This window comes from Dipodomys merriami, unplaced genomic scaffold (genome assembly GCF_024711535.1).
Source record: "Dipodomys merriami isolate MVZ:Mamm:240054 unplaced genomic scaffold, mDipMer1.0.p SCAF_10, whole genome shotgun sequence".
Lineage (NCBI taxonomy): Eukaryota > Metazoa > Chordata > Mammalia > Rodentia > Heteromyidae > Dipodomys > Dipodomys merriami.
This window is the reverse complement of record NW_027202271.1, coordinates 10364363-10389964: the sequence shown is the minus strand read 5'-3', so window position 1 is coordinate 10389964 and position 25602 is coordinate 10364363. Positions and strand designations below refer to the sequence as shown.

At 41.8% G+C, this 25602-nt stretch overlaps 1 protein-coding gene across 2 annotated transcripts in view; it reads right to left on the bottom strand.

The window, feature by feature from the left end:
- Window positions 1-25602, bottom strand: part of Ano6 (anoctamin 6) — a 172112-nt gene that overhangs the window by 120866 nt on the left and 25644 nt on the right. The window contains exon 2 of one of the 2 annotated variants that reach the window (XM_070039342.1): window positions 4952-5014. The exons of the other annotated variant lie outside the window; for it this stretch is intronic. Coding sequence (XP_069895443.1) covers window positions 4952-5014 — 63 coding nt within the window. The remainder of the gene's footprint in view (window positions 1-4951; window positions 5015-25602) is intronic. 2 annotated transcript variants of the gene reach the window in all.

Genomic DNA, 25602 nt, shown 5'->3' with positions numbered 1-25602 from the left:
CATGATCAAACAACCCCAATCAAAACCACAGTGACAGGCAATGGCCACTATCTTACCCTCATGACTGAGAAAAGCCAACTTGGAAGAGAGAAACAAAATCCAGCTGGGCCTCCTATCTCCCCACACGGGCTCTGACAGAAGGCAAGCTTCCTGTAGGAAGAACAGGCACAGAGCAAAGGGGGGGAAAATAGACATTCCTTGTGATTATCTTTTCTATTCTTCTGCTCACAACTAACTGTCTAGATAGCCAAGTATATTTGGAGATGAGCTGTCATCAGGGGGGGAAAAAGCCCCAAAAGGGGAGAGGTAGGGCAGAGGAGAAGAGTCAGCATTCTTAACCTTTTAACCATTTCTAGTTCATGAAGTATGGGTTTCAATATGTGCGAAATTTTACTTTACACATATTGCAAGAACTGAAAAATGAGAAAAAGCAGCTGTGTGCTAGTGGCTCATGCCTGTAATCCTAACTACTCAAGAAGGTGAGATCTGAAGCTCTTGCCCAGGCAAGAAAGTCTGTGAGACTACATACACGCACGCACGCACGCACGCACGCACGCACGCACCAGAAGTGATGTTATGGATCAAGTAGTAGAGCACCAGCCTTGAGCAAAATAAAATTAAAAAATAGCTCAAGGACATCATACATGCCCTGAGTTCACACTCCAGGACTGTCAAGAAGGAAGGAAGGAGGAAGAGGGAGGTGAAGGTAGAGGAAGAGGAGGAAGAAGAGGGAGGAGGAGAAGAAATACAAAGAGAGACTTCAATTTCAAATTTTTACTTTATTATTACAATTAATATTTCGTTGGTGGTACTGGGGCTTGAGGCCTTGTTCTCTCGTTTGGCTTTTTCAAGCTCAAATTTGGCACTCTCCCACTTGAGCCACACCTCCGCCTCTAGCTTTTTTGCTGATTCAACAGACTTTTCTTCCCTAGGGCTAGCTGGAACTCTGCTCCTCAGATCTTGGCCTCCTGAGTTGCTGGGATTACAGCTGGAACCAGCCAATCAATTTCTCATTTCTCTGACTAGTTGCTCCAATTCTGTTCACTATTCTGCTGTTCAATTACACATAATTATACTCTGACTTCTTCTAAATAAAATTAACCTGTGGGTAAAGACAGACCTTGAAATCAGCCCCTGAAGTACTTGAATCTCATGAGGATGAGAGAAAGCTGAAATTTCAAGAATCTGTATAGACGAACTAGGAAAGTGTAGCCAGTTCTGACAATTCCAGACCTCCTAACTCCTGGGCTAGAGAATTTCTACCATTTTCCACCCTCACTCTGTGGTATAAAAGAATCACAGAAATCGGTTTCATCATATATGTGTTCAAATGCAATATAAATAGTCATTAAGAACTCATAATAATAATAATAATAAAAGAACTCATAATAACTGGGCACTGGTGACTCACACCTATAATCCTTGCTACTAAGGAGGGTGATCTGAGAATCATGGTTCAAAGCCAGTACAGGCAGGAAAGTCTGCGAGACTATTACCTTAAGCACAAAAAGCTGAAACAGCGCTGTGGCTCAAGTGATACAGCACTTGGGAGAGAGCCCAAGCCCTGATCCTCAGCTCAAGGATAGTGCCCAGGCCCTGAGTTTAAGCCTCAGGACCAGCAAAACAACAAGAACAACAACAACAAAAACTCATAGTATATTTTATTTAAATATGGAGCACTAAATGCATACACTGATCTCTGCTTCTACTAAAATGTAAACCAAGAAAGACAAATAGAGTAAGAGAGCACACAGTGTCCCCGGGTTGGAAGACTAAGAACGCTACAGGCAAGTGGAAACTGGCTAAGCTGGAGCAATCTTCATCCTGACCTGGGAAAGCCCAGAGGCTGTCATTAGGTGCACATGCTGAGGAGCTGGCTACACAGGTTCTTCCAGTTCAGCCACTCTGAGGAGTGTTCCCCCAGTCCCTCATCTTCAGCTCCCACACCAGAGACTGGGAGTGTCTACTAGGATTCCACCATGTTCCTTGGGCTCCTAAGTACCAGGCCTTGTAAAACTTGCAGATTCTTTACTTATAAGACAGACAACATAGCCGAATGCTGGTGGCTCACACCTGTACTCCAAGCTACTCAGGAGGCTGAGATCCACGATTCTCAGAGCTCAGCTAGCCTGAGCAAGAAAGTCTATGAGACTCTTACCTCCAATTAGTCACCAAAAATCTGGAAGAGGTAAAGAGCTAGTCTTGAGAAAAAAAAAGAAACAGCTCAAGAACAATGTGCAGGCCCTGAGTTTATGCCCCAGAACTGGTGTGCATGTGTGTGTGCATGTGCATATACACATAAACAGGACAGACATGCATGTATGTACACACACACACACACACACACACACACACACACACACACACACACACACACACACACACACACACACACACACACACAAAACAGATAACACAAACACTGGATTCAAAGATAAAGCTCTACAAAACCCCAGAGAAAGTTTTCATACAAGGATTCTAAATCAGAATCTGACTTAAGGAATTTAACAAGAACCCTTAGACCCAGAATTCTGAGATAGGATTTCTTCCCTAGAAAAATCTAACAGGTAGTTAAAGGCTGCTCTCACTGAAGGACACTGACTCCTTACTTGGGCCCAGGAGTAGTCACAAACACCAGATTAACAAGAACCACCACAGCCTCTCTCACTCATACCCTTTGTCCATGTGAAAGCATGGAAAAAGATGCTATGCCAAAACGAAGTCGCAAAGCAGTAAGACATAAACGTAGGCCTGTAACACAAGTGCCAAGCCAAAGAATTTTTGAGATGGTGATAAAAGGGATCTGTTCCCCAATTCTATGGGGTGTCCAGAATGTGGAAATGTGGAAAAGCTCTAAAAGGCCTTCACCCTCAGCAAGGATGGCCCGGACAGCTTCTTGTGTGGTGGATTATAGGATAAGGACATTTCACATCCAGGAGTTTGAGGCTGAATGATTCCTAACCACATCAGAAATGAAGAAATAAAAATCAGTATCCACTGTATAGTCTTGAGAGGAAAAGTAATCAAACTCTATATGCTGTGGCTCATCTGCGGAGCGCATTACACAGTTACAATAAACACTGAATATTGATCTTAGCAAAATCACAACACAATTACAATATAATGATAATGGGGAAGGGGAGGAAGAGGGGATTATGTGAGGAAGGGCCCCAGGCAAAGGCAGAGGAAAGCAAGCTAAGCACCCTCTAAAATGGAAACAAAACAGAACAGATAAATGACAATTTAAGCATGTTGGCAGAAAATTACTAAAAGAAATACCCCCAAATTGAGAATACTCATCTCTGGGGAACTGAAAAGATACTCCAGTTTTTCATAACAAAGTCATATAGCATCACTTAATTTTCTAATTATGATAACATAAGGTAATTATGTACAAATCTGATACCAATAAAAACTTCCTATTTCTTACCCTTTACAAAGGAGGTAGTGGTCACACCTGTAATCCTAGCTACTCAGGAGGCTGAGATCTGAAGGTTATGGTTCAAAGCCATCCAATCAACCAGCAAGAAAGCTGGCAGTGGAGCTGTGGCTGACGTGGTAGAGTGCTAGCCTTGAGCAAAAGAAAAAAAGCTCAGAGCTGGGAAGGTGGCTCAGTGATAGAGTGCTTGTCTCGCATGCATGAGGCCCTGGGTTCGATTCCTCAGTACCACATAAGCAGGAGAAAGCCAGAAGTGGCGCTGTGGCTCAAGTGGTAGGACACTAGCCTTGAGCTAAAGAGCTGAGGGACAGTGCGCAGGCCCAGAGTTCAGGCCCCACAACCAACACCAAAAACACAAAAGCTCAGAGACAATGCCCAGGTTCTGAGTTCAAGCCCCAGGACCAGCACAAGAAAGAGTAACCAACACAAAAAAAGAGCACGAGAGAAGAGAAGGGAGAGAGGGGAGAAGGGGTGGAACCAGACAACCAAGTGGAAAGGCACAGCAGGCAGAGCAAGAAGCCTAGACAGACAGACAGACATCATCAGCCTACAGATGGTATCTTAAGCCTGGGACAGAATCAGCCTGACCAGAATCAGCTTAGGAACAAGTTGAGACAGGAAAGAAATCAAGCTCTAAACCTCAAGCACCCAATTTTCAATACTGGATGTAGAAAATGAGTTGGGAGTTGAATCTATCAAGACAGAATAGCATCACCAAGCCAGGGCAACGAATTTCAGGAAGGCCCAGCCCCAGTAAGGATGAGATAAGCAGAGAACCCAAGGATTCAGCATGAGGGAGGAATGTTCATTCCTTATGCAGAAGTGAACTGGGCTCTTCCAGCACGTGCAGGAGCTGGCATTCACACATGGACCATTTTTACCAACTGCAAGGCCTCACTGATCAGTTAAAACTTAGGAAACTTCAACACAACTGACATTATCTAGGACCCTCATATATTTTTGTATAACAGGACACACACAAAAAAAAGATGGCACAGTGGTTCACACCTGTAATCCTAACTACTCAGGAGGCTGAGATCAGAGGATCGGTTCAAAGTCAGGACCAGCAGGACAATCCATGAAACTGTTATCTCCAATCAACCACCAGAAAACCAGAAGCGGAGTAGTGGCTCAAAATGGTAGAGTGCTACCCTTGAGCAAAAAGAGCTCAGGGACAGCACCCAGGCCCTAAATTCAAGGCTGAGACCTGAGGATTACAGTTTGAAGCCAGCCCAGGCAGGAAAGACCATGAGACTCATCTCCAATTAACCACTACCCAAATCAAATCAAGTCAAATCAAATCAAAAGGAGCCACAACTCCACTTCTGGCTTAAGTGGGAGCACTAACCTTAAGCACAAAAAGGCTCAAGGATAGCTCCCAGGTCCTGAGTTCAAACCTCAGGTCCCACACACATACACCAACAACATCCATGAACCTATCCTTGACCTAACAGTGTGAGGGGCAAGGTACATTAGTTAGTGGTACTGTTCAAACGCAAACGCAAATCTTACCTAGACTGGATGGGAGGAGAGAATGAGGAATCAGAAAAGGCCTCCTGGAGGCAGGAACATCACCTGAAGGATGAGGAGGCATCAATAAATATAAAAGACAAGCACAAGGGCTGGTGCCGGGCTGCAGAACACCAGCAGGAGGGGCTGAACCTGAATCCCAGACCTGCTTCTGCCATACCATCACATCAACTGACCTTCCCAGGTCTCATTTTTCGTTACCTTGGGCCTGGAATGGTTTAGATCAGTTGCCAAACTCTTGGTGTGTGACAGAATTGCCCGGAAGCTTGGTACAAAAAAAAAATTAATAATTATTATTATAAAGTCATGCCTCTCTCTCCCTCCCTTACTCCCTCCCTCCTCTAGAAATACAGTTTGAACCAATGGGCTATCCGTTTTTCTCCTGTCACTGCCTCTCTGCAGGCAGGATTGCACGAGACTCTCAAGTTCTTGCCATCTTAAACCTTGGTGCCCAATAATGTCCTCTGCGGAGATTTTGGAAAGTCTAATCCAGATGGCAATTTAGATAACTGTGCTGGAATCTCGAGGAGAGAGGGTTCAGACATTGGTAATTTTAAATTTAGTCCCCAGGCTAATTCCTAGTTGCACCCAAGGTTGGTAACTACTGTTCCAAATCCTGTTAGTACATTAATGTGTGCGTGTGCATGCATGTGTGTGTGTGTGTGTGTGTGTGTGTGTGTGTGTGCGCGCGCGCGAGCGCGCGCACTGGTACTGGAGCTTGAACTCAGCACCTCATTTCCTTAGATTTTTTTCACTCAAGGCTAACATTTTACCACTTGAACCACACCTCCACTTTCAGTGGAGATAAAGAGTCTCATGGAGTTTTCTGTCCAGGCTGGCTTTGAACCATGATCCTAAGATCTCAGCCTCCAGAGTAGTTTAGGATTACAGGCATGAGTCACCACAAGCTCCTGGCTTTTTAATTTCCTATTATATCCAATGAAAGCTAAGAAAGGAAAGAAGGAAGGAGCTTCTAAGTTTTTCTCTCCCCCATCCTTATGTCAAGCTAGAAAGAAGGCTAGTAGTAAATTGTGTGTATGTGTGTATACATGTGTACACACTGTCCCTTAGCTTTTTTTGCTCAAGACTAGCCCTCTACCACTTGAACCACATCTCTATTTCCAGCTTTTTTGAATAGCTAATAGGAGAGAGAGTCCAACAAATTTTTCTGCTCAGGGTGGCTTTGAACCAGAATCCTCAGATCTCAGCCTCTTGAGTAGCTAGAATTACAGGCATGAGCCACCGGCACCCAGACACTGATGGATTTTCAATGGGACTGTATCATACAGCAGGCTAATTTTGGATGTTTGCCTCCACATCACTCCTGCTAATTCCGGACAGGAGAGAAATGGCCATCCTAAAATGCCCTCAGTTCTAAATTTCAAATTGAATAGAATATGTCTATAAAGCGACTCCACTAAGTAAGTACTGCAGTACTTAGTGAGAGTGTGATTTGCATGACTGCCTGAAATCTGAGCATTAAATTTTCTACCCCAGAGGTTACTTAAATCCCCTTATTAGGCAATGTTGAACTAAGCAAATTAGAAACTGCAGACTACCTCTTAAATTTGTGGCTAAATTCTGATTCCCTCCCCTCCACTCCCCTCCCCACAACACACCAAAACCCATACGATACAGTATGTCTTTAAGCATCATAAAACCAAAGCCTGAGATATATTTATATGAAGAAGGGCATGAGCCACCTCTGGGTCTTCACACACTTCCCTGGGATTTTCTGCAGGCAGGTAAGAGCCCCTTTCAAAGAGACTGTTACATGAATGGTTTCTCACATCTGGGTAAATAAAGTGCTAACCACATGTGGTTAGAAATCCCTAGGTGAAAATGTACTTGGGGGAGGGCTGGAAATGAACCTTTCTCTGATGGACTGCTTAATTTCCTGCAAGGACTCAGAGATGAAAAGTCCTTTGGGAAAGAATGTCTCCACTGTGGCATAGCTTAGAAACAGAATACCAGATCATACGCGGGGCTGAGAGGCTGGGCCTAGAACTGGACCCGCACTCCACACTGAACTCTCCAAGGGTTTGCAAATCCAATGAGTGCTGGCCAGCACGGGGCTCTGCTGTAAATCTTGGGCTCACATCCCATTAAGGAAGCTGGGCCCTTGCCAAAGGGCGGAAGCCTCCAGAAAGCATTCGTGTGCCCGCATGGACAAGACAACAGCAATTCTTACAAGAAGGAAAAATGGTTTTTACCTCCCTAAAAATTAGCTATGCCTGTTAGCGATTCAGATGCAGCCTTGTTCCTTGGCAGGACTCTCAGGGGCAGAAGTGACCTCACTTAGCCAAAAATGCTTTTCCCTTCTTCTATGCAAGAGGGACTAACTCCAGCTCAAAGGGCCTGGGGGAGGGGGTCCAAATAGACTGAAATACTCCGCATAACAATTCAATTCTATTACAAGTGGAAAGCTGTTTTCAGAGGCTAGTTGATTTTTTTTTTAATTATCTTTAAGTAGTTGTACAAAGGGGTTTCCATTTCTATCTATGACAATGCATCTTGGTCAATGTCACCTCTTCTATCATTCTCCTCTATCTTTCCCAACCCCACCCAGCCTGTCAGGTTCCTTGGTCCCATTTTCACATATATACATTCAATATTATGACAGTCTTTTGCCTACCCTTCCTCTCTCCATTCATCTGCCCCCATCCCTTTAGTCTCTTCTCCCCCCCCCCCACCGCCCCCAGTCCCAGATAACATGTTTCAGCTTCTAGTATTCATTTTGTGAAAGTATAGTTGGAGAGTTACACTACTGGAATCCACTCCTGAGTATACCATACATACATACTTTAGTCCGTTTGTGTATTTATGCTTCTTCATATGTTTATAATTTAGATCTAACTTCCACATAGGACAGAAAACATGTGCTGTTTGTCTCTGAGCCTGACTTCATTTATTGTGATATTTTCCAGGTCTACGCATTTCTTGGCAAATGACATATCATTTTTCTTGATAGATGAGCAAAATTCCATTGTGTAGGTGTATGTATGTTTAGTATGTTATATATACGTAGTATATAAATATGTATATATGTGTACATATTCATGCATAAGCACATTGTGTGCATACATGTGTATAGTGCATATATATACATTTATGTACACACATTCGTCCATTAAAAGGCAACTGGGTTGTTTCCATAACTGGGCTATGGTGAATAGTGTAGTATTCAATACAGATACCCAAGTGTCTTTACTGTATTCTGATTTACAATCTTTTGGGTAAATACAGCCAAGATTGGTATGACTGGATCTTAGAGTCACCCTAAGTTTTGTTTTCTGAAGAAGCTATTTGATTTTATTAAGTGGCTCTCTTCACTACTATTTTTTCCCCACCTTGAGTTTTTGTAGGAATCTAGTACCACTGCACTTAGGAAGCTGGGGGTAGGGTGAACTTGGAACTGTCCACGAATGAGTAATGAATTAGATTATAGGCTGACACATCAAATTCTGAGGCCACTAAAGAAGCTAATCCAATCAAAGTGGCATATTAAATAAGAGGAGGAAATCTGATCACAAGAGGAGATGGAGGTTCGTGCATACGGAGAAGGCCATGTGGTGCCGAGAGGGTAACTGTCCACAGCACGCAAAGAGACCTCAAAAAAACAAAAAACAAAAAACAAATGTGAACGCTTTGACCTTGGACTTTCAGAACTTTCAGGAAATATCATCTCTTGTTTAGAGATCTAGTCTGTGATATTGTTACAGCAGCCTTTAGCAAACTAATAAAAAATGTGAATAGAAAACGTATTTCATTTGGCACCCATAAATCAAAAGCCACCATTGGCTGCCATGATGTTGAAGGCTTCATTTGACATGCAAGGGGTTCATGGTAGGTGACTGAGTCAAGTTTACCTGTAAAATGACTTGAGACAAGTGGTAGAGCGCTTGCCTTGAGCTGAAGAGCTGAGGGACAGTGCCCAGGCCCAGACAGAGTTCAAGCCCCACAACCAACAAAAAAAAATTAAACTAAAATAAAAAAAAAGACAAGCCAGGATTGCACCAAGTTTCCTATTTTAGGGTTCTGTCTGCTCATGACACTCATCTTTCATGGTATTTTCTTTTTTTGGAGGGGGGAAGCAATACTGGGGTTTGAACTCAGGGTGTTAAGCACTTTTGCTTAGATTTTTCACTCTGTAGTGGTGCCCTACCAACTTGAGCCACAGTTCCACTTCCAACTTTTGGCTGGTTAACTGGAGATCAGAATCTCATGAGCTGGGCGCCAGTGGTTCATGCCTGTAATCCTAGCTACTCTGGAGGCTGAGATCTGAGGATCCCGGTTCAAAGCCAGCCAGGGCCGGAAAGTCCCTGAGACTCTTATCTCCAATAGACCACTAGAAAACCAGAAGTGCCACTGTGGCTCAAGGGGTAGAGTGCTTGCCTTGAGCTGAAGAGCTGAGGGACAGCACCCAGGCCCAGAGTTCAAGCCCTACTACCAACCAAAAAAGAAGTCTCACGGACTTTTCTGCCCAGGTTGGCATCGACCTTGATTCTCAGGTCTCAGCCTCCTGAGTAACTAAGATGATAGGAATGAGCCCCCAGCACCCAGCTTTTACAGTATGTTTAGTAAATCTCATAGTTCAAGATATTAGTGCATTTTTAAGGCTTGGCTTATATTCAAATATTTTCTTTCCTATGCCAAGAACTAATGAAGAAGGTGTCACAGAAATGTTATTTCAGTTTAAGAGAAAAAGGACACATGCCAGGATTTTAAAAAAATAATCTAGAGAAGCAAATGCTATGCCATGTTTCTGTGTCTGCCTAATAAATGTGTTCTGTGAATACAATGCAATATATTCAAAGAGATATTGTAACTCAAAGCTCAAGTTTCTTTAAGTAATTTTTTTTTTTTTTTTTTTTTGGTCGTGGGGCTTGAACTCTGGGCTTGGGCGCTGTCCCTGCACTTTTCAGTTCAAGGTGAGTGCTCTACCACTTGAGCCACAGCACCACTTCTGGCTTTCTAGTGGTCTATTGGAGATAAGAGTCTCACAGACTTTCCTTTCTGGGCTGGCTTTAAACCGAGATCCTCAGATCTCAGCCTCCTGAGTAGCTAGGATTACAGGCGTGAGCCACCGGTGACCGGCAAGTGATTTTTTGAATTAGCATTTCCTTTAAAAAGGGGAGCTCAGGTATCAAAGATACATAAAGCCACAAACTACCTATAGCATCTTTAACTTATAAAGATTTATGCTATAAACTTGTATTTCTTAATCCACAATGACCTTCCTTCCCAAGGAAGTTGTGTGATTAATCAGTTCAACTAGACACTGCTAGCTCACAGAATCTGTAATCCTAGCCACTCAGAAAGCTGAGGATCCTGGTTCAAAACCGGCGTGGGCAGATAAATCTGTGAGACTCTTTATCTCCATCTAACTAGCAAACAGCCAGAAGTGGAGCACTGACTCACGCCAGCACTGAGTGAAAAAAGTGAAAGTACACAGTCTTGAGTTCAGGCACTAGTATCACAAGTGCGCGCGCATGCGCGCGCGTGTGCGCGCACACACACACACACACACACACACACACACACACACACACACACACACACACACACACACACACACACACACACACACACACACACACACACACACACACACACACAGATTAAATAAAGCTGAAGCTGCCCTGTACTTCTATTAAAGTTGAGGTCTTATCCCAGTACAGTATAGAGTCCTTGAAAATATTTCCAAAGGACAAATGAATGCAACAGAGCTGGCACTGATGTGCAGAATAGACTAGCGGTGGCAAGGAAATGACAAAAGTTGCAGGTACTGAGGCTAACTAGGTGGTAAGTTGGGAAAAGCTTCCTATTGTAAACCACATATCAACACTACCAGCATTAAAACCGGACATGGCTGGTTCATGCCTGGAATCCTAACTATGATCTGAGGATTGTGGTTCCAAGTCAGCCCAGGCAGGAAAGTCTGAGACTCTTATCTCCAATTAACCACACCACCCCATGAATCCAAATAGGAGCTACAGCCATAATAATTGCTCACGGACTTACTTCTTCAGCATTGTTCTGCCTAGCCAATACCAACTACGAACGCATCCACAGCCGAACTATACTACTAGCACGAGGCCTACAAACCGTCCTCCCACTTATAGCCCTCTGATGACTATGCCCCCCCACCCCCACCCCACCAAAAAAAAAGCCACAAGTGGAGCTGTGGCTCAAGTGATAGAGCACGAGCCTTGATTGGAAAAGCTAACGGACAATGCCCAGCCCTGAGTTCAAGCCAGTCAATACACATTTAGGAAAATATACTTATGGTTAATTACTATTACACCACACTGCACAATATACAAGAAACTAAGCTTGAGAAAAAGTATGCAACATACAGTCATAGGGTCAGGGCACATGTCTCTTCAGGATCTCAAGTCCCTGAAGCAAACAACAGCAATGGCTTTTTCTTTTTTGTGAAGTACTTGGGTTTAAACGTAGGGCCTTGCACTTGCTGGGTGGGTACTCTACCACCTGAATCATGCCTCCACCTGCTTTATTTGTTTTGGAAGTCAAACTCTGTGAGGCTTATTCCTTACTTCTCTACAACTTGATCCATCAATATTCTAGATCCAACCTAGGAGAAACAGATGCTGTCAATGAAAAGACTTCAAAATCAACTTTAAGTCGCTGTTACCTTCATTATATTATTTTTTTTAAGTAGTTGTATTTCACTCAACAAACCAGCTTATAAGTACAATGCATCTTGATCAACAGTACCCATTCTATCATTCTCCCCCTCTTTCCTAACTAAGTTGCTTTTGTATACAAACAACTATGCAGCCTAACACTAATCAGTTCTAAAATTAAATTAATGGACTGGGCAGTAAATCCAGAAAAAAAAAACATTTTCATAATGAAAATGCCAATGCCTTTTTAATTAAAGATAGAATTGCTGCCATAAAAAGCTTAGAAGGGAGAAATCGCTCCTTGTACTCATCAATGAAACGGTCTGTTAGCAATGAATTGAGATTTATTTTTGGACATGTGACAGTACCAGGGGCCTGAACACAAGGCCTAGACACTGTCCTTTAGCTTTTCTCTCAAGGCTAGCACTCTACCCCTTGGCTTTTTGAGGATAAATCACACAGACTTTCAATACAGCCAGACACCAGTGGCTCACTCATGCCTATAAATCTAGCTAATCAGGATGCTAGGACTTGAAGAATCACAGTTCGAGGTTAACCCTGGCAGAAAAAAATCCAAGAGACTCCATCTCCCACTAACCAGCAAAATGCCAGGCTGGAGTTGTGGTTCAAGTGGCAGATTGCCAGCCGTCAACTGCCTCAGTACAGCACAAACATGATTCAAAACAATTTTCCTATTTTTTTCAATAGGAAAATATCACTGTTCTCAGTTATCTGCCTAGAAACCACAAAATTGCCCTTTATGACTTCAAGCTTTCTCATTTTCTTGTCTTTGTTTTTGTTTTGTTTTGTTGGTCATGGTACTGGGCTTGAACTCAGTACCTAGGCACACTAACGGTTAGCTTTTCCACTCAAGGCTAGAGCTCTACCGCTTGAGCCACAGTTCCACTTCCAACTCTTTGTGGTTAATTGGAGGTAAGAATCTCACCAACTTTCCTGCCTGGGCTGGCTTCAAACCCCAATCCTCTGATCTCAACCTCCTGAGTAGCTAGAATTCCAGGTGTGAGTGACGGGCACCTGGCTAGCATTCTTTTTCAAATCTTGCATTCCTTGACCTCTGTGGCTTCTCAGAGCTCTGCACAGCCGCTGACACATTTTTCAAGCCAGAATACACCGATCCAGGCTTAGCATGGTTCAAGGCAAACTCCTGATCATACATTCCAGCACTGAGCTTTAAAAAGTACAAAAAAATGTTTTGCTTCTGAAGATGACTCGATCTTGAGTGATTGACAGGGTGTGGAGTCCCCTGAGACAGGTCCCAATGTGACCCACAGTGCCCTCCCCTCCCTGCTCTGCTCCACAACCTTTGTCCTTTTTGCACTGGGTTACCCATGAGATTTAGCAAGCAGCTACTTTCCCTGAGCAGCCTGCCACCAATGCTCTCCCTTCAAACAGTGGCAAAGAAGCAGCTCCTATCCTTGACTGGCTCTCTCATTGGAGTGCTGACCAACACGCACAGTGTCAATCTTCAACCATTCAGGCTTTTCTATGCGCAGAGCAAAATGCAAACAACCAAAGTCCACTACCCTCAGGCTGGAAAATTCAAACTCATTCCTTCTGTAAACACACACCGAACCCAGTGAGAACCCATTCAGAAGGAAGCCACAATACTTCATCGCACAGAAGGAAAAATATTAGCTAGTTTCCTACCATGCAGGATGCTCTAGAACAAAGCTAGCCAAAGGTTTGTGACAGCTTACAGGAGGAAGACACTGGATCTGCCTGGGCCATGATTTGGAGAATGGATAATTCTGCCAGGCACTGATGGCTTACCTCTAGAATCCTAGCTATTCAGGAGGCTAAGATTTAAAAATGGTGGTTCAAAAGCCAGTCACAGCAGAAAAGCCCATGAGAATCCTATCTCCAATCAACCAGCAAGAAGCTGGAAGTGGAGGTGTGGTTCAAGTGGTAGAATGCCAGCCCTGAGCAAAAAAAAAAAAAAATCCAAACAATGCCCATGGTCTGAGTTCAAACCTCAGTACTGGCACGCACACATACACACAAATTGGCGATAACACAGTTTACTAGATTCAAAACACTGTGCTGGGTCTACTGCATGCGTTATATTATATAATTCTCAACATCCTTAACTCAATACTATTAACCATCACCCATTTGAGAGAAGACATAGTAAAGAGAGTAGGGCCTCTGGAAGTCCACAGCTTATATGCAGTAGAGCTGAGATCCAATACCAAGTTTTCCTTATTTGGAAGCTTTCTTTCTCTTATTTATTGTCATTTGCTTAGTAGGATATGTGGATTCTTATTTCCAGTTTTCTCAAGATCCCTGTGGGATCTTGCTTAGCATAATTTATCCTGGGAAAAAAAAAAGTAAACTCCTGGCTATATTGTCTTGCCTTTAGGAGAATAAAAACCACCTGGCATTCAGTTGGTCTTTTCACAGTCTTGGTGAAGTCTCTGAAGGACTGTAAATTTCAGAGTCTGACACATGCTCTTAATGGATAAATCTGGCAACAGTATGAAAAAGGGTAGACTTGAGAAGGGTGAAATCAAACAAAGATGTGGAACAAGGCAGAAGAGGCAGGGATGTCTGGGAGAGAGGGGAGGGGACTAAACAAGAACAGAAGGCAGAAGTCAAAACTGTGGCCCATGGGTAAGTGCAAAAATAGGAAGCAGGGGTATGGAAAGAGGAAGTAGGGCAGACAGTTTGGGAAATGGGTGCCAGTTCAGCGGAACAACAACAAAAAAAAAGCAGCAAGGAATGGCATTGTGACAGGAAGATGGCGAAGAGGAATAATGAGTTCAACTCTAGACATCATTATTACAATCACTATTATTATTGTTTATTTTATTTTCGCAGCACTGGGGTTCAAACTCAGGGCCTCGTGCTTGCTAGGTAGACACTACCACTTGAGCTGCACCCCCAGTCCTGGACTGTGAACATCAAACATATTCCATGGGGATCAGTGGCCAACCAGTGCTGACAGGCTGGTATGGAGATACTAGTGAGTCAGCAACAAGGGCTGAGTGAGGATTTGAGGGGACGAGGCTCTTAACTTCCTGAAGTTCATGAGGTCAAGGCTCATGAAATCTCAAGGCGAGTGAGCTCACCCTTGGAATCAGTAGAACAAGAACAGAATTGGCTGGTGCTTGAGTTACAAGTTTCCTAAATGCAACCACCAGTGGTTCATGCCTAGGATTACAGGAGATCTCAGGAGGCTGAGATCTCAGGATCGCAGTTCAAAGCCCAGGTTAGGAAAGTCCATGAGACTCTTATCTCCAACTTAACCACCAAAAAACAACAAGTGGCACTGTGTCTCAAGTGGTAGAGTGCTAGCCTTGAGCACAAAAGCTTAGGGACAGTGCCCAGGCCTTGAGTTCAAGCCTCAGGATTGGCATAACAACAACCAAAAAAGTGTTCTAAGCAGAACAGAGGGAAGATTCTGGATCTGAGAAGCCAGGAAGAAGAAGGAAGAATAATAACCAATTTTGAGTCCATTCTTTTTTTTTTTTTGCATATCTCAGAAAAAGTGATTTCATTTTTATAATTCAGAGGTCACTTGGTCGGTTTTAAACATTAAACAAAATCACATAAAAAGTTCATGGTGAGGGTAAGAATTTACATCTCCTGGCTGTCTCTCAGAGCGTTATCCACTAGCCATATGGTGTTGACGATTAATATTCAGGAAGAAGTGAATTTATAATCATGTGCCTGCCATTCAAATGTGAAAAGAAATGTTTTCTGCTCAGTACACCTAATAATACATGAATATATCTCCAGTTTAAAATATCTTCATGAATAATTTTATACATTTTATAAATTTCTTGGCCAGAATGATAATAGAACAATCTATTTACACAGCTACATGAAACAAAAAAGGGGAATGAACGGTTCAGTTAATCAAGGAATGTAATATGCTTTATAATAAATATCAAACACTCATTACTTGGCCTATATAAAGGGTGGATGAGGTCAAAAAGATGGTTATAATAGCAAGAGCTTGTGCCTGTATTTATTCTGTCAGTTCTGACATTTGCATAAGAATTTTCCACAATTCATGAATTTTTTTTTTTTTTACCCATAAGAGAATGCTGGAAATCAAATTTGTTTCTCCTGATTTCTATATGGGCAGTAATAATAAGATTCTGTAAATTCTAACAATGGTAGAAATCAAATAAATGGAAAACATTTGGTCTTTCCAAGGCCCCAGTACAATAACAGACATGAAAATAAATTACCCCAATGCTCTTAGGTAAATGTGGTTTAGAAAAATGAGAAAGGGGCAGAATCTGAAATGATTACTTTGGCAATATTTGATGGGGTCAGAGACAGAACACCTGTGGATGTGAAATCTTTGCTCATCTGAGTCGTGTGTGTGTGTGTGTGTGTGTGTGTGTGTGTGTGTGTGTGTGTGTGTGTGTGTGTGTGTGTGTGTGTGTGTGTGTGTGTGTGTATGTGTGTGCATATACAAGACACTCAGTGTTGAATCATTCTGGTCATCAGACAACATAAAATGACTTCATAATTATAAGGGCCAAACCCCACACCAGATAGAGACACAAGATATATTCATCCAGGGAACTGATAAGAGTTCCATTTTCCACTTTTAACCAACAAGCTGCCTGCTCCTAGAGCCACTCTATTAACTCTACTATAGTCTCTATGAGTGACTATTCCCGGTTTGTGGTAAAAAGCCTTTTCATTAATTATTGTTTTGGTCTTAAGACAGGGTCTTGCTGAGCATTAATGGGTCTTGCCCATTAGCTAACTCAGGAAGCTGAGATCCAGATGATCATAATTCAAGAACAGCCCCAGGAGTAAAGTCTAGGGAACTCCATCTCCAAGATAACCAGCAAAAAGCAGGGCTGGAGGCATGTTTCAAGTGGTAGAGTATCGGCCAGTTAAGCAAAGCTAAACACCAGGACATGAATTCAAACCTCAGTATCACCAAAATAAAAAATAATAATTTAAAAAGTCAGGATCTTCCTAAGTACCTCAGACTGGCCTCAAACTCTCAATCCTCCTGTCTCAGCCTCCTAGTTGTTAGGATTGTAGGCATGTGTCACCAGACCTGGCTGGTATTGGCAGTACTAGGGCTTGAACTCAGGGCTCAAGTGCTCTACACTCTGTTACAACCCCAGCACTTCCTGATTTTGCTTGTTTTTAGATTAGAATACATACTTTTTTGCTCAGGCTGGCTCTGAACCACGATTCTCCTATTGCCATCTACGGAGTTGCTGAGATTATAGTCAAGATCTGCCATAGTTGGCCTACTTTTTTGTTTTTTAATAAAATGAAAGTGAGATGCTTCTTCTGAAGTTAAGAAGCCTATGATTCCATGAAAACTCCCTCAGGAACACCATCCTCTGGCAACTTTCCTGCTTTTATAGGAGATAAATAAAGACAGAGGGAAATTGCTGCAGTGGTTGTAATCTTGCCTATCTATTCAGAGGTAATCAAAATTGGGAGCTGCCATCAAAATATATAATACTAGAATAATAAACGAAAAAGAGCTGGGCACCAGTACTCATACCTGTAATCTTAGCTACTCAGGGGGCTGAGATTTGAGGAGCATGGTTCAAAGCCAGCAGGGGTAAGAAAGTCCATGAGACTCTTAACCACCAAATGAACCACCCTAAACACACCCAGAAGTGTAGCTGTGGCTCAAGTGGTAGAGCACTAACCTTGAGCAAAAAAGCTAAGGAACAGCACCCAGGTCCTGAATTGCTAGGATTGGCACATGCACATACACATACATACATACATACATATACACAAACACACACAGAGGAAAAAGAAAGAGAAATGGGGTAAGTAAATATAGGGAATAATCTGCTATAAAATTAGCCATCTAGTAAACAGAAGTTATCTTTTTGATAATCTAGACATGCAAAAAAATTTGTAACAATTTTGTAGCATTTATTAATATAAGGGTTATTTAAATATGATGACATGTCAAAGCTAACATATTTTCAATTATGAAGTATGACAACTTAAAAGTAGTCCAAGTATTTTTTACCAGGGTAATTTTAAATTTTTCATGGTATGACAATCAGATTTTTTTAATGTGCTAAAATAGGTCAAATATAGTAGCTCACTACTGTAATCACAGCTACTTGAGAGGGAGAGATTAAGAGGATCATGGTTCCATACTGGTCTGGGCAAAAAGTTAGCAAGATCTGCTCTCAATAAGAAAGGTATGATGGTTTAGACCCATTACCCCTGCTACAGAGGAAGCATAGGTCAGAGGAACACAGTTCCATGATGTACTATCAAAAAAATAAGTAAAGGCTGGGATTGTGGCATAGTGACAGAGTACTTGCCTAGCATGCATGATGCCCTGGGTTCGATTCCTCAGTCCACTTAAACAGAAAAAAGCCAGAAGTGATGCTATAGCTCAAATGGTAGATTGCTAGCCTTGTGCAAAAGAAGCCCAGGGACAGTGCCCAGGCCCCAGGACTGGCAATAGATAGATAGATAGATAGATAGATAGATAGATAGATAGATAGATAGATAGATAGATAGATAGATAGATAGATATGTACATATATTTATAATTATCTATATAATTATCTATATAATTAAACAACTGAAATAAAAAAGGTGGGGCTCAATTGGTAGAACATCTGGCTAGCAAACTCAAGACCCAGAGTTCAAATCCCAGCACCACCAAAAAAGAGAAAGAGAGAAACCAATTTGCTCCAAAAGATTACAAAGCCAGGATACAGTAAAGCCACCAGCACAACCATGTTTATTGCAGCACTATTCACCATAACCAAAGTATGGAATCATCCAGAATGCCCCTCAATGGACAAACAGATCAAGAAAATGTGGTATACATACACAATGGAATTTTACTCAAAGAATGATATTGTATCATTTGTAAAGAAATGGAAAACTTAGAAAAAAAATGTTAAGTGAAGTAAGTCAGGTCCAGAGAGACAAAGAATGTATGTTTTCCCTTATATGTAGAAGCTAGATTTAGCTTAAAAACTTAAGGACACATTGGGCGTTATGCTAGGTTATATACCTGTATTAACTGAAATAGGGTAGATTCAGATCAAGTAGTATAATTCCTTAGAATGCCTAACACAAAGTTCAGCAAAATACAACACCAGGAATTTGGTACTTGAAAGGGGTGAGGTGTAGTCAAGGGGAAAAGAGTAGGCAAATGAAGAGGAGAAGAGAGTGAAATTGCAAACAAGTAGCCGATGTATATCCTACAAAATTAAGAATGACAGAAGGGTTGGGGAGAGGAGGGACGGGTAAGAATGTGGAAAGGGATGATACTGATCAAGATATATTGGATTCGGGCTGGGAAGGTGGCTCAGTGGTGGAGCGCTTGTCTTGCATGCATGAGGCCCTGGGTTCGATTCCTCAGCACCACATAAGCAAAAAGAAAAAAGCCGGAAGTGGTGCTGTGGCTCAGGTGGTAGAGCGCTAGCCTTGAGCTGAATTGCTGAGGGACAGCGCCCAGGCCCAGAGTTCAGGCCCCACGACCAGACTCAAAAAAAACAAAAACAAGATATATTGGATTCATAAACTGATTTGTTAAATGCTTATGTATTTAAATATTTTATTTGCTAGAAGATATAATTGTGAGAAATCTTCACAATCCATTTAATAATAGGATCATCTATAGTGAAAAGAGTTTACTTTCACCTTGTTATATTCTCTCTACCAAGACGGTGATAAATGTTTGTGTCTGTGCTGATGCTTGAACTCAGTACCTGAGCACCAAGTCTCTTAGCTTTTTCTCTCAAGGCTAGTGACCTACCACTTGTGCCACTTTTGCAACCTTGTATTTGGATAGTAAATTGTTGATGGGGGTTTCATAGCCTTTCAGGCTAATTTTGAACTATGTTCCTCAGACCTCAGCCTTCTGATTAGCTAGGATTACAGGTATAAGCCACTCATGCCTGGCATCTTCCTACTTCTCAGTCAACCCTTAGGCAGTATGAAAACTCTATTACAAGTTCAGAATGTTGGAGTGACCTTCCCCTGGCCCCCCCAAACTCTTCAATCACAAGTCTATCTCTCTTCAACCTTCCCACCAAGCCCATCACTGACAAAAAAGTGAACTCCATGGAATTATTACATCAAGAGTTCAGAAGAGATTTGAACACCTAAAGCATAAACAAAACATTCCTAGTCTCCCATCTGAGCTTACCCACATCCTCTCATCCAGTCGGGCAAATCGTGGATATAATTTAGTCCAAATCCCATTATTTTCCAGATAAGGGAACCAAAGGTACTGGTGATCACTTATAATCAAAATAATATCTAATGTGAAGAAACCAAACACATTCACATTAACTTGAGTGGGATGCCTAAATTACACATCTTCATGTTTTGTGGCCTTAAATCCTTGTTGTAGGAGGTTACTAAATTAAAACTCATTTTTGGATAATACTATCTCCAATCATGTGGCGAGATAGAGCTCATATTCAAACTGTCACATCCTGGGCTACTTCTGTGGGCCCCACTCTCACATCATTATTAATGGCATCAACATGGCTCTCATAAATTATTCCCAACAATGAATAATTGTTTATGTTGTAAGAATTCCAAATTCTATTTTCTCCTCTCTGCAATTGGATCAGTGGCCTGGGGACTAGAGAGAGAAGAGAACGCAAGCTGTGGGCTCCTGCTGACTTCAGATGAGGAAGCTTGGTAGGAATGAGCATGATGAAGAGGCTTGCTGCTTTACTTCCTTTTCCCAAGAAGCACTGTTCTCTTTCAAAGCTGTATTTACTCCAAGATATTTGCTACAGGGAAATGCCCTGTAGCAAATATGTTTTGGAAGCTAAAGTTAAAAATAGAGAAGTAGGAAGTTTCAAAGAAGAGGAGCCATGACGTTCCCACCACCACCTGCTATCAATCTATGGACCTTCCATACATCTCTAGGAGGGGCAAAGGTCCTAAAGCCAACTGTGCAACATCTGCAGCATCTAGGTGAGTAGTGCAGCAATGAACAGGGGTGTGCAAGTGTCTTTATTGTATCCTGACTTATCATCTTTTGGATAAATGTGTAATACTGGTATTGTTGGATCACAGGGCAGTTCCATGTTTAGTTTTTTGTGTGTGTGTGTGTGTTTGTTTTTTTTTGAGGCAACTCCAAACTGCCTTCCACAATGGTTGCATGATTTTACATTAAAAGTGGGAAAAAATAAAAGTGTGAAATTCATTATATTCTTTAAAAACTATGTTTAGGAAAGCATAAGCAGAGTCGGGCGCCCGTAGCTCACGACTATAATCCTAGCTAGTCAGGAGGCTGAGATCTGAGGATTGAGGTTCAAAGCCAGCCCAGGCAGGAAAATCCATGAGACTCTTATCTCCAATAAACCACCGGAAAACTGGCAGTGGCGCTGTAGCTCAATTGGTAGAGCACTCACCTTGAGCTGAAGAGCTGAGGGGCAGAGCTCAGGCCCAGAGTTCAAGCCCCACGGCCGACCAAAAAGAAGAAAAAAAAAAAAAAAAGAAGCATAAGCAGCGAGACACCAATGGCATATGCCTGTAATCCTAGCTACTCAGGAGGCTGAAATCTGAGGATCATGGTTCGAAGTCAGCCTGGGCAGAAAAGTCCATGACACTCTTATCTCCAATAAACTACTCAGAAAAAGCCAAAAGTGGGGCTGTGGCTCAAGTGGTAGAGTGCTAGCCTTGAGCCCAAAGAGGCTCAAGGACAGTACTCAAGCCATGAGGTCAAGTCCCAGAACTGGCCCCCCCCCCAAAAAAAAAAGCATAAGCAGCTAGGTGCTGGTAGCTAATGCTGTAATCCTAGTTAGTCAGGAAGCTGAGATCTGAGGATCCTAATTCAAAGCCAGCCCAGGCAGGAAAAATTAATTAGCTTAAGTAGAGCTAGAGCTCAAGTGATAGAGTGCTAGCATTAAACAAAAAAGCTCAAGGACAATGCTCAGAGCTCTGTGTTCAAGCCCTAGGACTGGCACAAAAACAACAGCAACAACAACAAAAAAAAAAACAACCAGATTCTGGCTGTTGTTTAATAAAAAGGTAGAGTATTAGTAAAATTTCAGCCTGTTCAAGTGAACATTGGAGGTAACTAGAGGTCATGAATAGCTTAAATAATTGGGAAAATTCTCAGTATCTTAATTTTTATCAAGCAGCAGCTTTTCTTTAGATGTACATGAAACATTCAAGTTTTCTATCTGGTAAATATACTCTTATTCCTTTAATAAACTTGAATGCAACGTATCCTATCCTCAACACCAGAAGATCTCTGAAATGCGTTCAAATGCTAACACTTTGCTCTGCCAATGACTCAGTCTTCAGCAAAAACACATTGATTTTAAAATCATGGCAGCATATCTGAGAATCAGGATAAGGGCTCCATTATGCTCAAAGACTTTCCTAATTGGACAGCCTTTATAAACCTGCAGAACATTTAGTAAATCAACTTCAAAGAGAAGACTAGATAGAATGCAAACAAATAAAATGTATCTCAGAAGAATTACACAAGATGAAACTCTGATTCCAACTTTAACACTATTTTCCAGGTGCCAGTAGTTCACACTTGTAATTCTAGCTTCTCAGGAGGCTGAGTACTGAAAATCAGCCTAGGCAAGAAAGTCTGAATGGGGGGCTGGGAAGGTGGCTCAGTGGTAGAGTGCTTGCCTTGCATGCATGAGGCCCTGGGTTCGATTCCTCAGCACCACATAAGCAGAAAAGGCTGGAAGTGGCGCTGTGGCTCAAGTGGTAGAGCACTAGCCTTGAGCTGAAGAGCTGAGGGACAGTGCCCAGGCCCAGAGTTCAGGCCCCACGACCAGCAAAAAAAAAAAAAAAAAAAAAAAAAAAAAAGTCTGAATGGCTCTTATTTCCAAAAACCTACCAAAAAAAAAAAAAAAAAAGCTGGAAGTGGAGCTATGACTCAAGTGGCAGAGCACTAGCCCTGAGCAAAAGATCTTAGGGACAGTGCCCAGACCCTGAGTTCAAGCCCCAGGACCAGCAAGCGCACCCCAAACATACACACATGTACCATGCAACACACCATTTCCTAGCTCATAGTTCTTTAATCACGCATGCTGGGATTCTGCTTGTGTGAGATGACAGCTACAATGTCAGTAATAAGTCTAAGATATGAGAACAGGATGATGGGACAATGTTCTCCACCAACCTACAATTCAAACCCTTCCAGGCAGTTTAGCTTCTACCATTTCCTCTTCACAAGTCCTACATGGCACCAGTGGTAGATAACAATGATTTTGAGACAACTTGAGGACCAGAAAGGCCTGCATTCCTGGACTGTCATCCTGCCACAGGATGCCAGCCTCTCTTTCCACAGCACATTCATCCTCAGGAAGAAAGCACCCAAGAAACAGCAGCCTCACTTGTAGCTAAGGCTGGCCACACAGGCCCAGATACAGGTACTTGGAACTGGAGTGGAATTCTTTAAGACTGACTTAGACCCAGTCATATCTGAGTGATACAACCCTGACTCTTCTAGAACCAGGTAATTTGAGGAGGGTGACTGGGGTTGGGACAGATAGGGGAGAATGATGTAAAGGGCTGACAGTAATCAAGACACAAGACACACAGTCAGGAGCTGGTGGCTCATGCCTGTAATTCTAGCTTCACAGGAAGTTGAGATCTGAGGATCAAGGTTCAAAGCCAGCACAGGAAACTCAGTGAGAGTCTTATCGCCAATGAACCACCAAAGAGCTGAAAGTGGAGCTGTGACTTAAGTAACAAAGCACCAGCCTCATACAAAAAAGCAAAGGGTCAGCACCCAGGCCCTGAATTCAAGCCTCACTGATGGCACAAAATATAAAGAAATAAAGGTAGGAATGGTCATCTTTAAGCCAGAATACAGTCCTCATGTAAAACTGACTTTGCTGGCCTCTTACCCTCACTTTCTAGCCTCCAGAACTATGAGAACATCCCTTTCTATTGTTCTAACGTACTAGGATTAGGCAGACAAAGAAGCTAAACTGTGACCACAAACCATCCTTAGCCACTCAGCCACTTAACCACTTACTTGAGGGTATAATGTTAACTTTCTGGATTCCCACCTTGTCCTGTGTAAAAATGGGTATTATAATAATGGACCAATAGCATTGTTATGACAAGTGCTTGGATACATCAGTATCTATGCTGCTTTTTTTTCCTGCCTCTTTCTTGTTTAATCCTAATGGGCCTACATGTAAAACTTCATTGTAAAGGATGGAAGTGAGCCTTGTAAAATCATCTGGTCTACCCCCATTTGCGGCAGGGCCATAAAACAATGATCAGACCAATCACTTCTGGAAAACAAATCTATATTTGGACCCTATTAAATGTTTTTAATTCTTACAATTAACCTAATGGAACAGATTATTAATTTCCTGCTAGGTGCCAGCGGCTCTTGCCTGTAATTCCAGCTACTCAAAAGGCTAAGATGTGGAGGATCACCTTTAAAAGCGAGTATGCGCAGAAAGGTCTGCCAAGACTCTTCTAATTAACTAGCCAAAAGCTGAATTGGAGATACAGCTAGTGGTAAAGCACCAGCCATGAGCACACACGCTGAGCTAGAGCAGGAGTCTCTGGAGTCAAGCCTCAGTAAAAACTAATTTTCTGAATCTGAAGATTGCTTGGTATGTCACCTTCACATTATTATAGGCTACAGTGAGCTCTCTTCCAAAACGAACACCTTCAGCCCAGCTGCAACATTTACTTAAACTGGAATTCTCAAATACAGAAGTATTTCAAGTACTTTAGTGACCCAGGTTAAAAAAATTCTTAAGAACTCAAAGAAAGGATACACTGGAAAGTGCAAGAAAACCAAAAACCACAAAATAAATGTTCACTGGGTTTCTGCCTATACTCATTGGCTCTGAAGAACGTTGCCATGAAAAAATTCTGATCAGAATAATGTATCATTGTAAGCAAATGAAGACATTCACTTTAATCCCTTTCTCTTCTAATACAAAAAGTGAGCCGCTGGTATAAAACTGAATGAAGTCACCAGAGGAATAAAATCAATTAAAGACATTCTGTGTACTTATGCTCAGACGGGCTTTGGAATTCAGTACTTTCAGTTAATTTCCCTCTTGGTATTTCCAGAACTTAATTCAGTAACATAAGTAACGCTTATTAGTAATATTAATGTACCATAAGCTATCTCTGCCAACTTAATCTTGGGGGTTTTTTGGACTAAAATGTCAATCTAACGTCTGGAATCCTACCCAAGAGAATCACTGCAAAATTATAATTAAGAGATTCATTCTATAGGCACAGTAATTAGACATAGGCCCATTCATGAAAGCCTATGATTAAGTGATTTTATATATAATTAACTTTATTTGAAATCATGAGATTTGCATTATTTGACTAATATCAACAGTTACTAGCTCCAGACTCTGTACCAAACCATTTAAGTATATTACCTCATTTTATCTTCACATCAACAACAAAAAAAGAACAGGCTCAGAAAAATCCAACAACTTATTTAAGGTTCCATAATCAGTAAGTAGCAGAGTCATGATTTTAACTCAGGCATTCAGACATCAGAAAAATCCTCCAAAATGAGCCATTTCTCCTGATTTATACTAGACAGAGATTTAAAGAAAACACTTGCAATAAGATAGTGGGAAGGCAAATTAAGGCAAGAAATAATTTATTTGAAAACAAAAACAAAAAAAGAGAGCAAGGGAAAATGAGACATTGTCCAAAAATAAATGTACTCATTTCCTGACTTATGTAACTATAATCCCTCTATACTCTGCCTTCATAGTAACAGTAAAAAAAATTTTCAACACCCATCAATCTAAGGAAAGAGAAGGGGTTTTACCAAAGACCCCAAAACGCAGTTTCAATTCTATATTTTTGTAAGACAAATAAAATATATGACTGCTTCTAATTTTTATATGAAGACAAACAAAAATATTAGGATTGTAGTTTATACTGCATTTCAGTATACTGGATTAGCAGAGGGTTTCCCTGTAAAAAGAATGAAAAATTTCAACAAAACAAAAAAGGAATGCTGGGGGCTGGGAAGGTGGCTCAGTG